At 38.0% G+C, this 18280-nt stretch overlaps 1 protein-coding gene across 2 annotated transcripts in view; it reads right to left on the bottom strand.

Moving 5' to 3' along the window:
- The window catches only part of LOC117402530 (egl nine homolog 1-like), a 62007-nt gene extending 44015 nt beyond the window's left edge, over positions 1-17992 (bottom strand). Inside the window, exon 1 of one of the 2 annotated variants that reach the window (XR_009328725.1) lies at positions 16880-17992. Coding sequence is in view for 1 of the 2 variants with exons in the window: in XM_034003768.3 (XP_033859659.3) it covers positions 16880-17650 (771 nt within the window). In the remaining variant the exon portion in view is untranslated. The remainder of the gene's footprint in view (positions 1-16879) is intronic. The other variant, XM_034003768.3, reaches the window with a different exon arrangement.
- Between the last annotated feature and the right edge of the window lie 288 nt (positions 17993-18280).

The raw sequence follows: 18280 nt of genomic DNA, 5'->3' as shown, positions 1-18280 counted from the left end.
AGTTTATAACATTAATTAACAATATTTAAACTTTACTACAGTTCATAAATGAATCCCAGAACCTCCAGACCCCATTATTTTCAATAAATCCCTTATTGCCTCAATTAAAGCAGGAAGTGTCACGCTCCATTGAAAATAATAGTGGGGGGTCAGGCCATTCAGTTGTATTCCTGTCAGAATCTACAAATCGGTATCTCTTACCAACGTACAGTAACTTACATAAATGCAAATCTGTACCGACAGGGCTTGAATTTCATTTTTGTGTGCTGGGGAGATTTCCCCCCTATGCTGCAGCCAATGGGGGGATTCCAAAATTTTAGGGGGGAAATGGCAAAAAAAAAAAAAAAGTCGCTTTTGTATATAAAAAAACTATATAAATTTTACTGCATCATCATTCACATTGGTGTCGCTTTAAAATAAGCTGCTTTCAGGAGACCTAACAGCTGTTCATCACTGTGAGACAGAGCACTCTCCATTGCTTTTGCCATTGCCTGACGTGAAGTTTACATGCATGCAGCAGAAAAAAAAGGTGCTTTTCCTTTAAACCAGCACTCCATTTCTTTTTTTATTAACTCTTTGCAGTCAGCCCTATTTCTGCCTGTTTTTCACTGTTTTCATTTATGTATGTTTAACTACTGGATAGTTTGTACTGTATGCATTTAACTTATCAAATGAAAGGCCACAAAATGTCCAAAATGTTTGGTCATAGATGGCTAAAAAACAAAAAAACAAAAAAACAATGCACCATTGAACCTCAATATGAAATGAAGATGGGGGGGGGGGGGGGAGCTGAGCTTCTAAGCTTTACAACGATACCACCCCTTTCAGTCTAGCTGCTACATTGACAGAGCAATAGACTCAGAACGAAACCTAAGCTATGAACTCCGTCACATGATGAGAGGCTTAACTTCAGGCAGTCGTAGTTCCGGCTAGGAGTACCGCATACATACACCAAATACGTCTTTGGAAAGCCCAGAGTCTGTACTTTTAAACAAGCTATGAACAAGCTGCGTTTTACTGTGCCTGAGTAATATGTGCGTAACCTTCGGGGAGCTGGTGCCCCAAAATGAATGGGGTTGAGTTTTAAGAGTTAAAGCGAAAGTCACCACTTGAAAAACACCTAGATAGACTTAATATTGCATTTTTTTTTAAAACTGATTACTTATACTGCAGCGTACTGAGTTTCTATAATGCTTAAAGATAGCGGCCGAGAATCACGTACGAGAGAATAAAGTCTTGCGGCACTTAAAATATCCAGCACTACTTTTATTTATTTATTTATTTGTAACCAGAACTACTCATAATGCAGCTCATAGTACTTTCGTTACTGGCACCCACTTGTTTAGAGATTGTTGCAGCATTTCAGCATTTCTGGGGGATTTTCCTGCACTGACAGTTGCAGATATGCGGGAACAACTTGGAAAATGAAATATTCCCACAATCCTACGGTGAAATTCAAGCCCTGACCAATGACTTATTTTGAGCAATACAAATTCTGCAGTTACCTCCTGGTTTCTAGACTGAATAAAAGGTGGAATTATACAAAATCATCTTTCAAGCCTAGGTGCCTAACAGTATGCTGTACAGGAGGTGGCATAGGTATACCCATAGCACTACTCTCCATTATTGTCATTCATGGGGTTTCCATGCGGGTCAATTTACACGTGAAATGGCTATGCGCGTGCACGTTTGGGAGAATTACTCGTGTAAATCAGGTTTGTGGCCGAAAAAAACGGCCAAAGAGAGGGAGAGGGTAAGTCTAATATACTCACGTAAAATGACAAAACACACAGGAAAATCCACGGTCAGTTTCGAATGGAAACCCGCATTTCACGTGTAAATGTTACTGAGCGTGTTTATCCTTAACTATAAATATTGCAAGGGATCAGGTCAGTTGTTACTGTGGATTCCAAGACAGCAGAAAGTAGTGGCTGATGGGCGATTTTATGGTTAGCAGTGGAGTAGTTCACCTTAATGATAATGCGGGCGACTTTTTTTTTTATTATTGTTTATTGCTGTGTCTGGAATTTGCATAAACATGCAGCCACTGATTCCTGAACACCTCATTTTGGTATTGACGGGAGTTTGTGCAGGATACAGCAGGCAGTGGCAACTTTGGGAACAAACTAATGCTGCACTTCAGTCCATTTCATCAGTATCTGCCACCTCCCTTTCACGTGCCCACTACCCGTATTTGCACAAGCGTGGTGTTGAATGCTTCCTCAGCAGCTGTAAGCCGTCCGTACGGGTGTGGTTTCTAAGCCAGGGGAGTATACGCAGCATCACCTGATCCCCTATATGCTGTATTGCCTGAATGAAGGGGAAATATATTTTATATATATATAAAGCCTCCGTCACATTATTAACCAACCAGGCACAAGGTATTTTGCTTTATTACAGCCGTTTAGATTCACTTGTGCACCAGTTCTCTGCATGGAAAACACACTTTCACACAATTTCACTAGTAACCTTCAAGAACAACACAAGTACTTTACGCATAGCTAATTTACATATCAACTCCCACCTTTCCCATTCATTTGCATGACGTCAGGTGAAAAGCCCAGTTTACTCGAGTAAAATAAACTGAGCGAATGGAAACCCAAAAATGCATTTTACACAAGACATTTCTCGAGCAAATGTCTCGAGCTAAAAAAAAAAAAAAAAAAGGACAAAAGGAAGTAACTGTTTAAAGCAATGACCTGGTTTTTATCGTTGATTAAGAACAATGGAAACAGTACACTACTTGGTCACTGGGTTACCTGTTAAATCTTTCATACAGCTAAACATTATTCCACTACCTTTTCATTACCTTGTCCTGTACTACTGAAGGCATTCATAACAATTATGATAACATGTTAAGTAAGCCCAGATCAAAGTATTTCCGCAAACACTATTTTAGTGCAATATAATAATCCAACAGCACTATTTTACTATCAATTACACAGGCTCAGGGGAGACATTCATACTATGATAAGTGCGATCAGTTCAGAGCAGATTTAGCAGACACCCGATTCCTGGCACCTGGTCATTTCAATAAACAAAGGGAGTTCCATGACCCAAGACTGGTTGCAGTACCAGTTTGAGTATCTAACCCAATTAATTTTTTTTTTAAATTTCACAATTACAGGGAGCAACCTAACACTATTTTTAATCATGTGTTAAATAACCAAATAAAACGTGTTTACGAACGACTGACAAAATAATAAAAAAATGGCAATAATAGGCACAAAGAACACTGGCTTTAGTCATCTGTTACCCAACAAACAGATGCAGACCAGCTAAAAAAAAGGAACCCAGCAGAACTGACTGTAGCACACAGACGTGCTAAGGGGGCTTCTGACTCGTAGTTTAAAAAAAAAAAAAAAAAAATTGGCTAAAAAGCTTCATGTCTCTTCACTTTGCTTTCACTTTTGTTGTGCTTAAAAAGCTACTTATTTGATCCAAAGAAGAACATTGTTTTGATTATTAGGTTATATTTCTATTGCACAGGACTTAATTGTGTTCTTAAGTTAAGAAGATAATCTATTTTTCATATTTTAAATTTGAGAATGACATAGATTCTGACATACGTTTACTCGATTTGAATTTCTTCTCTGAATTCATGACTATTTAGTTATGAATGTTCACTACCTGGCTGTAAATGATCTATTTTAGTGCTGGGACAAGCATGTTTTTTTTAATTTTTTTTTTATTGTTTGATTAGTGTTAAATTTCAAACAGTCATATACTCTTCCATTTTGAATTAGCTGAACAAATGCATTCAACATTAAGTACCTTATTAGAGTAAATAAGTCTCTCAAGTAAAATAAACCAAGTACACCGTCAAATTAAACTTTGAACAAAAGGAGAGAAACACTATTCTGTTCATCAGGTGTTATTTATTTCAGATGTACTTGTCTGTAACTGGCTTACTTTACATACTTTTAATATAGTCATTTTAACATTCTGTAAAATACACATATTAACAAGTCATTTTTGCTGTTCAAATGTTGTTCCCAATCTACTAGAGTTTACATGTCTCTTCACCCAAACTCACAGGTTTACTTACAACAGTGCCCATGCTTTTCCAAACCTATGTGAAAATACTGTGGTATTCTTCAACAGTGTGACTGCAGACCCAACATAAAAGAAATACATTAATAAATAAAAACCTTTTCAGAACAACAAAAAACCCAGTCTCAAATTCTCTCTTTTCTGGTTGTTTGATGTGTCACTCACACTAAGAGATGCTGTAAGATTAACCATTATAATATGTTATTTTAATTATCATTGCATTTGCCAGAAAATATTACTGACCACATTTCACTGGATGTTAACATTTAAATACATTACATATTTAGAATGCAATAGCACAGTGTATTTTAAAAAAAAGAAAACAGAATAATATTAACATCTCATTTCACTGACACTAATGCTGAATACTGGAAACACATATTTTCTTCTAAATAAACTAAACATTAATCATTCAACAGCTGTGCTTAAACATTTTATGTGTTTAAAATGGATGTATAAAAATATACTAGCATCTCTATATAGACTGACTTTCTTTAATGCCACTATCCGAGTATATAGACCTGATGATATAAGAAAACACTATTATAGGAATGTTATTAGGTAGGACATCACTTACTGTAATTCATTAGATTGTATTAATATTATTTTAATTTAAATTCTGATATTCCACACACACAATATTGCATATAGTTGATGAAGTGTGAATATCTAGCCTAGAAATGGTTATAACATATTTTTTGTATTTTATTGTTTAATCATGTTATACTAACAATTCATAATCAATATACCAAGGACCTTAATTTTCATAATTGTGTGCGATAGGTATACATTTCTCTTATGCAAGCTCAGTAATGTTTGGTGTTTATTTCTGTTTGGTGACTTTATTGGGTGCGTTTTGGACTAAATAGCTTTGGAGAATCTAGCCCTGTAGTGTTATATTATTTATTAGGCCCACATAGTTTTCATTATATTATAAAGCAAAGGGAAAATATTTAGGTAAACACTACAGTGTGGTCTGCAAGCTCTATAGTTTCTAAACTATGGTTATAACAATTATTGGCAGATATTTCTATTATCACTTACTTTGGGAATGGACAAACTATAAAAAGGTAAGAAATACTGATTTTAAAGAGGAGCGTTTTGGTCTTTGTAGTCTGCAATACCGACGGGAAATAAATAATGCAAGAAGAAAAATACATAATGCTAGACAAGCTTGTACAGGCAGGCCATTACACACTGGGTCCATTCTGTCATTTATCTTCCATCATCCGAAAATGTTGTGCGTAAATCATATGCGTAATAATACTCGTCATGCAAAACAAGGATGGAGGTTTTCAAGTAGTTTCATGAATGATGGAAGATATGTTGCTATTACTCTTGTCTCGTCTTCTGCATTTGTATGAAAGTATACACTATTGTTATCTTCTTTTGATGTCCTTGTAGTCCTGGAGGGTTTTATGAAATAAAGCTCTGCTTGGTTACAGCTAACACGGGCTATATAGCCTTACTTATGCGGTCTTGCTACAGTTAAAACTCTACTATCACTGGTCGTGGTCATTTTTAGCACAACAACTTACTTAATAGAAATTATTTAGGATAGTAAAAAATCAATGCATCACTTGTACCACCATTTTGAACTTGATGTGCAAGGCACAATATGCAGGACTCAAAATTAACAGCAACCATGCAGCAATTGCTGTAGGTGCCTATGACAGGGTAGCCCAGGCTATTAAGGGCAGGAAAGAGACCCCGAGACAGAAAAAGACCCCGAGACAGAAAGCTGCAGTTTAAGTGCTGGTGCGCACATTTACTTAACAAAACAAACACAAAAACAGGAACAAAATAAACTGGCACGAGGGCCAAAATAAAATGTTCAAACAAAAGAATAAATACCTTGTAGGCTGGGCATTAGCAACAATACAAAAATCACAACACAAATACTCACCCCCAAACTCCTCTACCCAACAAAGGATTTCAGATTTCTACAGTGCGTAATAATGCTATCTCAGAAAAGATAGTCAAAAGCCTTGCATATTTTGCAAAAACAACGTGCAATACTTGATAATTTTTTTCAGATCAACAGTTTAGAAATGTTTACGATACTTACAAGTGGTTCTTTTTTTTATTTTTTTTAATGTAACTAACTTGAATATTGTTAAATTGCTGTTCTCCCTTTATTTAAATGTCCTTATACCACAACGAAACCAAGACGGTGGGAAATACTATTCTACAGTGTATTACAGCGTTTATCATCATTATTTGTCCATCTTATGATAAAGATTTTTTAGTTTTTGTTTTTTCAGTTGATCCATAAATGCAACACAGCGCCTCGGCATTTTGTATGATAGACGTGGGAATGAGATTTCTGAGTTTCGTTTATGTTAAACAGTGTAGAATAATATCTGCTATTGTAAGATTGTTGTTGTTATTGTTTAGGACCAATACATTCAGGACCAGTAAGTATTCAAAAGTTAGGTTAACATGTATATTTTCAAAATGAATAATTCATATAAAATATTCAAAATTAAAAACACATCAGTATTACAATTAATAAAAGAATAATATGAAAATTGCTAACTGTTAAAAGGATAATAAAGTCAATTGGTTCAGCTCTCCTGTTAGCATTAAGCTTGCTTTGCAGTAGTGTATTAGTGTTTGCCGTCCAATTGTTTGTATAAAGTTACTGAATGGTCTTGTATTCAATAAGCATTATTGACAAACTAGGAAGTGAGGCAAATTGAGTTGGAAACAATGTGAACAACGTGTTGAGCTGAATTATCCAGCTGAATTATTCATACAAGATGTATTTCTTCACCACATTCAAACTCCAACATTACACTATTAAAATCCAACAAGAGGTCCCAAGGATTCGCAATCGAATCAAGGCTGCTAGTTGACAAAAAAAAAAAAAAAAAAAAAAAAAAGAATTCTCTCAATAAATAAAGTTATTATTAAGTTACTGTGTTATTCCTGAGGCTAATAATTTATGTATGCATGTATGAATCCAAGCAAAATTACACAACATCCTAGACTTTGGCCTTGACTTAAGTTTAGCGGCCTTGGGGCCATATATCTGCATACTCAAGACAGGTCCAACATTGTGCTTGCCTTACAGCTTACAAAACACTTGACTTGGTCGCTGTCTGAACCCTGTGTCAAGAACCTTTAGATGTAATTCTTCATTGTTGGGATCAAAGTGATTTTTTTAGGTTATTGTACATGAATTGACCAATGCCAAATGCAAAGTTTTATGTAGGGTGATAGATAGGGTGACCAGATTTTCAAAGCTCAAAACCGGCACACATTGTTAAAGAATTGGTAAGACTAATTTAACCATTTACATATAGGCTATTTTAATGGTTATTTAAATAGCCATCCTCTCACTCTTAGTATTACCTTTTTTTCAAGCAGCTAGCTAATTTCAGTACACTCCTGGGTGTATAATTTGTGGCTAATTAGTTTAAATAACCATATGGTGTTATATGTATTGCGTACTTTTATACTGAGTTCAACAATAATAACAACAACAAATTAAATATTTAAATACATTTACGTTTTTGCATTTCTTTCTTTTTTACTCACTACATCAGGCTGTATTTATTGGCGTTGTTGATGTGGTTTAACCTGGTGGATTCGGATGCTTGCAACCTCTCGCTGCTCTTTCTGGGCTAAATCCCGGCAGAACTGAACAGCTACAAAATGACTATTACACAAAATTGTAGATTCATATTGAACATATACTAAATGAAAACACATGGCACACTGAGGAATAAGCACGTACGCCTGTGTTAAACACTTTATAAAAATAATATTCTTGATTACCCTGCCTAGTACCATTTTATTTTATTTGTTTATTTAATTTAGTTTTCCCTGCAGGTGCCATAAACTAAAAGTGGTTGTTTACCTTATTTTGTCAGAAGGTATTTAGAGTGTGTTGCGCTACATGAAGTGGCTGAAAAACCGGGACTTTTTGAAGATTTTGAGCAAAATGTCAAGACACCGGGACTTTTGATGGAAAACCGGTCACCCTAGTGAGAGATAAATTGGCTTATCATTTTTACATTTACAACTATGACATAATCTACTAACCGGAAACAAACAAAAGAATGGTAGATAGCGAGTCAAGGTTTACAACAGATGCTATTACTAAAACATGTTAATTTATTCCAGCATAATTTAACACATGTGTTAATAATATCTTGTGATAATAGAATTTCATCATAAACAGTACCATAATCGTGTAATGGTTTTGACGGATCATACCAGTCAGTTTCAGCATGCTCTACATCTGTGAAACCTACAATGAAACCTGCCCCACACAATTTAAACTGCTGAATGTTTGTCGAGTGAACTTTGCACCTATTCTGAAACAGGAACTGCAAATGATATGCAGGACCCTTACTGGCAGTAACACTGTGCCAGCAGTGGCTAATGACTATTTGGAGTAGAAGAGGTGTTCAGTTTCCTGCTCTGCTTCATCTCCTTTGTGCCGGTGCAATTATATTTCCTTCCTTGCCGCACAAGGAAGCAGTTTCCTCTCACATGGCTTGGAGTAAAGAGAAAGGTGACAAAGGCTAATGTAGGTTCAGGAAGAAGGCTTCTGTGCTGTGATAATTATCAATCAGTATGCAGCCGCTACAAAACCTAAAGCAGCAACAGCTTGCTACATATTTATTTATGCAGATAGCTAATAATACATCAGAAAATGGTCAAGGTTCACATCCTCCTCACACACATTTTGCACGTCGGTCTAGAGGCAGGACCGACTGTGCTCTCCTTGTTGGCCTGACAGCGACAGTTCAGTCACCACCAGTAGCTGGCTGTGTTAGTCTGTGGGAAAATATCTACGTTTAATTCCTTTCCAGTATCTTTACAATGTGCCCCCCCCCAGGCCACCCTTCCCTCCAGCTGCATAGTCAAAACGGAAGACTTACTGTACTTTGTTCATTTCTGTAAAACACCATTACAGTTTCTCAGCAAAGGCCACCATGTTTTATAAAGTTACTGGGATGACCCGCACCATGTTTTATGCTGCTTTGGTGTGTAAAATTGTAATAGCCATCAAAACAAACAGGCTATTGGAAAGCCTCATCTCTGCACAATTAATATTACATCAAAATAATGTAAATTGGTAGTATCAGTACTTAACAACTAGAATTGAAACTTTGGATCATTCCAATTCTCAATGATAACATTCTGTGTATATATATATATATATATATATATATATATATATATATATTTGTTTTAATCTGGCACAAGCCAGCAACTTTACTTGAGAGAAATGGAATGACCCAGTCATAAGTGACTGCAGGTCATTTTTACCACAATAAGCGTGTGAGTGTGTGTATGTATGTATCTATCTATATGAGAGAGAGAGAGAGAGAGAGAGAGAGAGAGAGAGAGAGAGAGAGAGAGAGAGAGAGAGAGAGAGAGAGAGAGAGAGAGAGATGCCAACTTAAAGTAGAAAATAGTAGCGGAAATATAGTAGCATATAGTAGCAGAAATATTTTTTAAGGCCCTAGCCCCTAGAAATTAAAAGGTTCTTAGGCTCATACAAATACTTCAACACTTAGTCTGTGATTATTATTATTTATTGATTTTTTTTAATATTTTTATTTGGAATTCTATTTATTCTGGATTTAAATATTAGTAATGAAGAGAGTGTTTTAGGATCTCATAAGTGATATCACATCTGGACAAATATTCAACCTCTAAACTTTATAAAAACAGCTATCAAAATAACAACACTCAAGAAGCATTTAACAATGTTTTTTTATTTACATTTTTACTACTCTACAACTATCAAAACACAAAATGCAGTGTAGTATCCAATAATTAATTATTTAAAGCAAGTTAAACCTCAAAATCCATTTGCACAAACACAGTAATGGTTGTGACAGATTTTGCTTATTGCTGGTGTTTCTTCATACCTATGTGAGTGATACAGTCATGACCATACCCACCATGTTTCACAGAGAAGTCTGTCCGGCAGTATTCACAGTGGACGTGAGATTGAGACACACCACTTCTTTTAATGAATGACCATTTCTGACAAGCACAACCTCAATCTTTTAGATGGAGGAGAGTGACATTTTTTGTTTGATTTGTAATTCCTATTTTAATAACTTATAAGGCTGGGATTTTGTCACGTAAATCTGTACTAAAAATCACGGAGCAGTCACTGTAAATTTGTTCAAAATCACAGAGGATGGGGAAAATGGTGTGTGAAGTCACAGGGATGAAAATTCAACTTTTTTTTATATGCAGTGCCTACATAAACATAAAATTAGTCTGTCTATAGAAATAGGAAATGAATGTAAATATGTATTTCTTTATTATGGTTTTCACAACATCAGGTTCATGTTTTAATCCTGTAAATCGATAAGCTTCACAGCATATACAACTATAAACAAAGAAGTTGATTTTACATAACATTTGGTGGGGTTTCTACAGGACAGCAAACAAAAACTTTTAAAAAAATAATGTTTGAAGTTGAAAGACTGTCTCTTCGTGTGCATCTGTTGCTTCTGCTGTGGTACAGTTTGCAGCTATTTTACATTTTGGTTTGTTTGTTTGTTTACATATTAATCTGATACAACATGTTGTACATTTGATGCCTTTCTGGAGGGCCGGAAGACATGCGCACAGCGGAAGATTAGGGGAGGCAGTATTGTAGTGTTTCTCAGGCAAATTAAGAGACTGATCTTTAGATCTGTGCTGCTTTTACATTTTTTAAAATGTACATTCAGTTAGAAGGGTATTTTTTTCTTTAATAAATAAATAAAAATGGACTACCTTTAATTTTCTCTGAGAGACCTTTTCCTTGTCCTCCATGTCGAGTTACACACACGTTACATGAGGGCTTCTGGTTTTAGTCCGACTTTCTTATACAGGGAGGCAAGATCGGGTGGGTTTATCCTATCTTACAATGCCTCCGGGAGGCACTATCGTACAGGGAGGCAGGATCGGATGGGTTTATCCTATCTTACAATGCCTCCGGGAGGCACTATCGTACAGGGAGGCAGGATCGGTTGGGTTTATCCTATCTTACAATGCCTCCGGGAGGCACTATCGTACAGGGAGGCAGGATCGGATGGGTTTATCCTATCTTACAATGCCTCCGGGAGGCACTATCGTACAGGGAGGCAGGATCGGATGGGTTTATCCTATCTTACAATGCCTCCGGGAGGCACTATCGTACAGGGAGGCAGGATCGGTTGGGTTTATCCTATCTTACAATGCCTCCGGGAGGCACTATCGTACAGGGAGGCAGGATCGGATGGGTTTATCCTATCTTACAATGCCTCCGGGAGGCACTATCGTACGGGGAGGAAGTATCGGTTATGACAAATGTCATTACATTTTTGTATGTAGAAAACCATTACAGCAAGTGTTGGGAATCTCATTTCCATGTTTTTCCAGAACTGGTAAACATTGCATTTCATTTCACTGACAATTTCGTAGTAAGCATTATTATTATTATTATTATTATTGTTATTATTATTATTTATTTCTTAGCAGACACCCTTATCCAGGGTGACTTACAATCGTAAGCAAATATATTTCAAGTATCACAGTACAAGTAATAATACAATTAAGAGCAAGATAAATACAATGACTTTGGTTCAAGCAAGTACAAGTGTAACAAAATAAGATTCAATAATACAGCAGATAACAGTGTCAGTGATAGTTACATCAGGATATAATTAAATACAAAATACTACAGATTAAATAACACTTGACAGATTACAGTACTCTAAAGTACAGGATTAAATGCAGTAAAATAGGGGGCAGATAAGAGCAAGTAAAGCGCATTTAAGGAAGTGATAAGTGTCCAGAGGGGAAAAAAAAGGAGTTCTACAGGTGCTGTCTGAAGAGGTGAGTCTTGAGGAGGCGCCGGAAGGTGGTCAGGGACTGGGCAGTCCTGACATCTGTAGGAAGGTCATTCCACCACTGCGGAGCGAGGGTGGAGAAGGAGCGGGCTCTGGAGGCAGGGGAGCGTAGAGGAGGTAGAGCCAGTCTTCTAGTGCAGGCGGAGCGGAGAGGTTGAGTGGGGGTGTAGGGAGAGATGAGGTTCTGGAGGTAGATGGGTGCAGTCTGGTCAAGGCATCTGTAGGCTAGTACAAGAGTCTTGAACTGGATGCGAGCGGTGATCGGGAGCTAGTGGAGTGAGCGGAGTAGTGGAGTTGCGTGGAAGAAGCATGATATTCATGCTGGGCTACACAGTTGTCTTCAAACAGTAGAATGGTCTGAAACACTTCTTTCTCAGCTATGCAGCTATGCTGAGATACTTCGCTTGATTTGGGTCAAAGACCCGATAGGCATTAAAAAATGATAGCAAGGCGACATTTGCGCAACTGTTTCTGAAGGACCCCTAAACTGATTACTAAACAAGCCGGCTCAGAGCTTTTAGTATGTCAGTTAAAATGCCACAATAAAAACTGTCAGTGAAATACAGTATTACTTATGAACCATTAATTCATTAAAAAAAATTAAAACAGGAAAACATATTGAAATAATATTTCAATAAAACGTTCAGGGAGTATCCATCATTTATTTACTTAATAAAAATCGTAGTATTATACCCCTTCGACGTAGCGCCATAGCAGAACCTCCAAAACAGCAGCTGCTACGGCCAAATCGTAGCAGTTGGCATCTCAGATAGATATAGATATAGATATATAAAAAGAGAGAGAGAGAGAGATAGATAGAGATAGATATATAGAGAGATATAGAGATAGCTATAGAGATAGATAGATAGATAGATAGATAGATAGATAGATAGATAGATAGATAGATAGATAGATAGACATAAAATCTTTTTTGGTTTACTTAATATTTAATTCATATTTCATATAAATTGTACACTTAACCCCTACATGCACTATTATTCGATACCAACATCACATATTTCACTTCAGTGTTGTTGTCATTGTATCATATATTTGTATAAATATTTTCTATCCCAATTGTGCTATTTTTCTTAAAACAAATCAAAAGTAAAATTTTAAAAAGCATTTTCATGGGGCCTCCCGAGTGGCGCATCCAGTAAAGGCGCTCCGCGTGGAGTGCAGGATGCGCCATATAGCCTGCAGATCGCAGGTTCGAATCCAGGCTATGTCATTGCTGACCGTGACCAGGGGTTCCCAGGGGGCGACGTACAATTGGCCGAGCGCCACCCAGGTAGGGAGGGCTTAGGTCGGCTGGGCAATCCATGGTTCATAGGTCTTCTTTGCACTCTTTCTAGAACAGCAATATCCGTTTTGTAGTGAGGTGACCAGAACTACAAACAATAGTCCAGATGAGGTCTTACTAATGCATTGTAAAGTTTTGACATTACTTCCCTTGATTTAAGTTCAACACTATATATCCAAGCATTTTGTTGGCCTTTTTTATAGCTTCCCCACATTGTCTAGATGAAGACATTTCTGTGTCAACATAAAAACTCCTAGGTCTTTTTCATAGATTCCTTCTTCAATTTCAGTACCTCCCATATGGTATTTATAATGCACATTTTTATTGCCTGTGTGCAGTACCTTACACTTTACTAAATGTCATTTTGAATGACCTGCTGTAATGGTGTTTGCCACTCCTGCTATTTTTGTGTCATATGCAAATTTAACAAGTTTGCTTACTATACTGGAAACGGAAAGCCAGGCTGGTAGTGGCGGTAGAGGAAGCCTTCACCCACATCAAGCGGCTCCAGGAAGAGGATCAGAAGAACCCGCGGGAGGTCATGGACCCCCGAGAGGCGGCCCAGGCGATCTTCGCCTCCATGGCCCGGGCCATGCAGAAGTATCTCCGAACCACGAGGCAGCAGCCCTACCACAGCATGGAGGGCATCCTACAGCACCTGCAGTTCTGTATCTCCCACGACATGACGCCCAAGGTAGGCTGGGGGGGGGGGGCTCCAGAGGTTAAAGAAAAAGTGGGGGGTCTTGATACCAGGAGGTTCAAAATCACCCGGCTGAGCCACTGACTCGCTGTGTGTGTGTGACCCTGAGCAAGTCACTGAACCTCCTTGTGCTCCGTCCTTCAGGATGAGACGTCAAACAAACGAGCTCCTATTGGAAGTGACTCTGCAGCAGCCACTGACTCCCTGTGTGTGTGTGACCCTGAGCAAGTCACTGAACCTCCTTGTGCTCCGTCCTTCAGGATGAGATGTCAAACAAACTAGCTCCTATTGGAAGTGACTCTGCAACAGCCACTGACTCCCTGTGTGTGTGTGACCCTGAGCAAGTCACTGAACCTCCTTGTGCTCCGTCCTTCAGGATGAGACGTCAAACATACAAGCTCCTATTGGAAGTGACTCTGCAGCAGCAGCAGCAGTTGTTGATGATGCAGAGTTCACCACCCCCCTAGTCTCTGGAAGTCGCTTTGGATAAAAAGCGTCTGCTAAATTAAATAATAATAACAGCAAATCACTTGCGATGTGACCCCCGAGGTAGAGCCTCACTTAGAGATTGCTAGAGGCGGTCTAAATCCTGCAGATAATGGAGTTCCTCAGAAATCTTTGAACTCACGGGCTCCCTCGGCATTCTCGGTGTTCCGCAGCTGCATCACCATCATCATCATCATCATCATCATCATCATCATCATCCTCGTTCTCGTTCTCCTATAAACAGGCTCGATGCGAAGTCTCGCTGTGGCATGATTGACATTCTATTGTTATTATCAGCACTGTCTGTAAACTGCACTGCTGTGTTTGAAATATCTTCCATTGTAACCCCGTGCTGCCCTGTGACTTCCTGCGCGAGTCGCTTGGGATAAAAAGGGGTCTGACGATAAATAATTGCCTCACCGCCTCCTCAAGACTCACCTCTTCAGACAGCACCTGTAGAAACTCCTCTTTTTTTTCTCCCTCTGGACACTATCACTCTTCCTTAAACGTGTTTTATTTGCTCTTATCTGCCCCCTATTTTACTGCATTTAATCCTGTACTTTAGAGTACTGCAATCTGTCAAGTGTTATTTAATCTGTAGTATTTTGTATTTAATCATATCCTGATGTAACTATCACTGACACTGTTATCTGCTCCGTTATTGAATCGTATTTTGTCACACTTGTACTTGCTAGAACCAAAGTCATTGTATTTATCTTGCTCTTAATTGTATTATTACTTGTACTGTGATTCCTGAAATGTAGGCCTATTTTTGTTTACGGCTGTAAGTCGCCCTGAATAAGGGCGTATGCTAAGAAATAAATAATAAATAATAATATACCAGAATCTAAGTAACTTATTAAATTTGCAGACGACACAAAAATAGGAGGAGTGGCAAACACCGTTGCAGCAGCAAAGATCATTAAAAAATAATCTAGACAGCATTCAGAACTGGGCAGACACATGGCAAATGACATTTAACAAAGAAAAGTGTTCTCTTTGTATGTAACTGACCACCAAAAATAACAAAGTAATTAAAGATCCTTGAGTATAAATGACAATTATTAAACTAATACAAACACAGAAAAAAAACACTGAAATATAGGGGAAGCATTGTATTCTCAGAAGTACTTCAGGTTTAACATAAACATGCATTACTTCAATTTTCTACAGTTCACTGCTTTATAAACTCAATATGTAAGGCACCTTTGAATATAAAGTCAAAATGCCCAAATTCACACATACACTGTATGATTCATTAATGTACTAAACCAGCCACATGACATACCGTTACAATTCTGCCCGCAATTTCCTTTCCCATGGTGGCAAGCCTTTCTTTAAACTGAAACAGTGTGGAGAAGAACCCCCACCTTGTCTATTCAGGCTGGTTTGCGTACAAGCACAAACCACCAGAAAAAGCTGCTTTTCAAATGCAGAAGTTACAACACTCACCAAATATAAAGAACTTGGGAAACAACAACCTTGAGAAGAAACCGCATCCAATCTTGTGTACATTGTGGCTGCTGGTTAGAGAAATCCTGTCAGGTATATAGACCCCCACTGCAGGGTTCTGCTAACATAGAAACCATTTCACCACAAAAAGCTGCAACAAACCTCTGAGAGCCCCATATAACTACATACTGGTTTGAAGCTACTAAAAGAATTTCATTACAACATAGCCTCACCGAGAAATTGCATGCTGTATATGCAGCAGGCAATTCAAAATGATTACAATTCTTTTTAAATGCAAGGCAGAAGATGCATGACTAATTTACACATGCTGTACTTTTTTGGTTGGCATACAACTTCCAGCAGCAATTATTTTTAGCACTACATCTGAATTTTTGTAATTTGCAAAGCTGACCATGTTAATTTTACTTTGGCAAGGGTTAAACCCAGCATCTATTTCAATCAGCATTTGCTGGTTTTATGTAAAGCAAAGAGTTGATCAACTGGAACAAGTCAGCTTTCCAAGTTGGGCTTAAAGTATAAAACAAATTTTGCTTTAACATTTGGCAAACACATCAAAAATGCGTGTGAACTTTTCAGGTAAAAAAAAAAAAAAAGTTGCTACTACCAATAGTTTGGTTAATGAACCTCAAACGTTTGCTCTTATGCTTGCTACCACTGTGTTTGAATCTTATTTGATCTGTACATGCCAAGAGTTGCAACTGCAGGGATGGGACCATGTTCTTACATAGTCGTCGTCCCCACCCCCTTGGAATTGCAGTCAATAAAAATAAAATGGGTGAACGTACATCGGTTGATGACAAGCCCAAGCACTTTAATAAGGTCAGCTGTTTTCTATTATAGTTTTAATGTGTGTCATGTAATTATATTTTGGCACAGTTAAGTATTCGTACTACAGCATGGTGTGACCAGAAACCTGTAATTCAAACATTTAAAATTGTTTTCATGTAAACATGAATGGCTAGTGATAATTACCACGGAGCATTTACTCTTTAGGCAAGCTGTACTTACTTTTGTCCTGCCATTTATTTTGTAGTTTCCCATTTTGCCATTACAATGTCTCACAAGATCATCCACGCGGCTCATTAAAAACCCAATCTTCTCACACCCTGGCTCCTTTCCTTCAATCCACGTTATTTTGTCACCTCTTATGTCTTTGGAAGAGTCACTTTTTTGACTGACAAGTTGTCCTTCAGTGAATCTGCCAGTGTCATATAGGGATTTAACTTCCTCCAAAATACAAAGTCCCCTATCTTCTCCTAAAAAATTATCAACTACACAGATACCGTGTTTGTTCATACACGGAACTATATATTCCATGGCAAGTATCTGGGGATGGGATTTCGTCTGTCCGTTTGTCTTAATGTTGTTATTAATCCCATCTCTGGGTTGTTTGATGTTAGATATACTACCAGACTCATCTGATGGGGCAGAATCTCTAATTCTTTCTCCGTCTGCCGGCAAATTGAAAGGCCCGGGGTCGTCAGCGCTTTGGGGAGCGCTTTTGGGCTCGGGTTCAACGGGCTTCTGCGGCTCCCCCCCTTTCTCGGCTCGGCACAGCTGATGTTGTTTGGGGTGTGCAGGCTGTAGTGCGGGCTGTGACAGGTTCTGCCCCTTTTCGGCCTCCTTGCAAACCACCTTATGCTTCTTCCAGTCTTGTTTCTGGTGCTCCTTGCTGCAATAGAAAGAGTTTCTGCAACGGCCGCACTTGAGAAGGTTATCCATCTTCCCGCAGAGTTCACAATACTGATCTCGGTTCAATTCACTGGCTTCGCAGGCCATGGTGGAGGAATCAGAGCGGTGACTGTCCCTTTAAATCCGCAGTTTCCATGCGCTGCCACTGTATAACTTTAGAAGTGATCCACCAGCCCACCACAACAGCATAAAGTAAAACCAGACTTCACCGCTTCACAGCCGCGTACTTTCATAACACACCACCGACTACCCTCTAGTTTGGTATATTAAAGATAAAATTAAGGCAACCGGAATGATATTTCTAACTGCCTTTTGAAATTCAAAATGCCTCTTGTACACGAGTATCAGTCTTACAGACAGGCATGAGCGTCAACATACTACTCAGCCCCTGATCAGGGTTGCCAACTATTTTTTTTTACAAAAACCCGCCCACAACCTGCCCAATCAAGTGCGTAATTTGTGACATCACAATAATCTCTGATGTTGTTCCCTATTTGCAATTGTAATTTTTTTGTCTTTTATGTGCTTAATTGGGATCATAGGAATCCTTTTTTAGTTTGCTGCGGAGTAACGCGGAAAAAACCAAAAAAAACATGAATTTTATATGCTGCCGGATATTTTTTTAGTTTTACACCTGCAAAAAACATGCAAGGATTTTTTTATTATTTGTTTGATAACCAAATTAATACACTTATCATATATCATCAACACACTCAG

The sequence above is a fragment of the Acipenser ruthenus genome, chromosome 5, assembly GCF_902713425.1.
Source record: "Acipenser ruthenus chromosome 5, fAciRut3.2 maternal haplotype, whole genome shotgun sequence".
Taxonomy (NCBI): domain Eukaryota; kingdom Metazoa; phylum Chordata; class Actinopteri; order Acipenseriformes; family Acipenseridae; genus Acipenser; species Acipenser ruthenus.
Note: the sequence above shows the minus strand (reverse complement) of the source record. Positions and strands in the feature narration are given on the sequence as shown.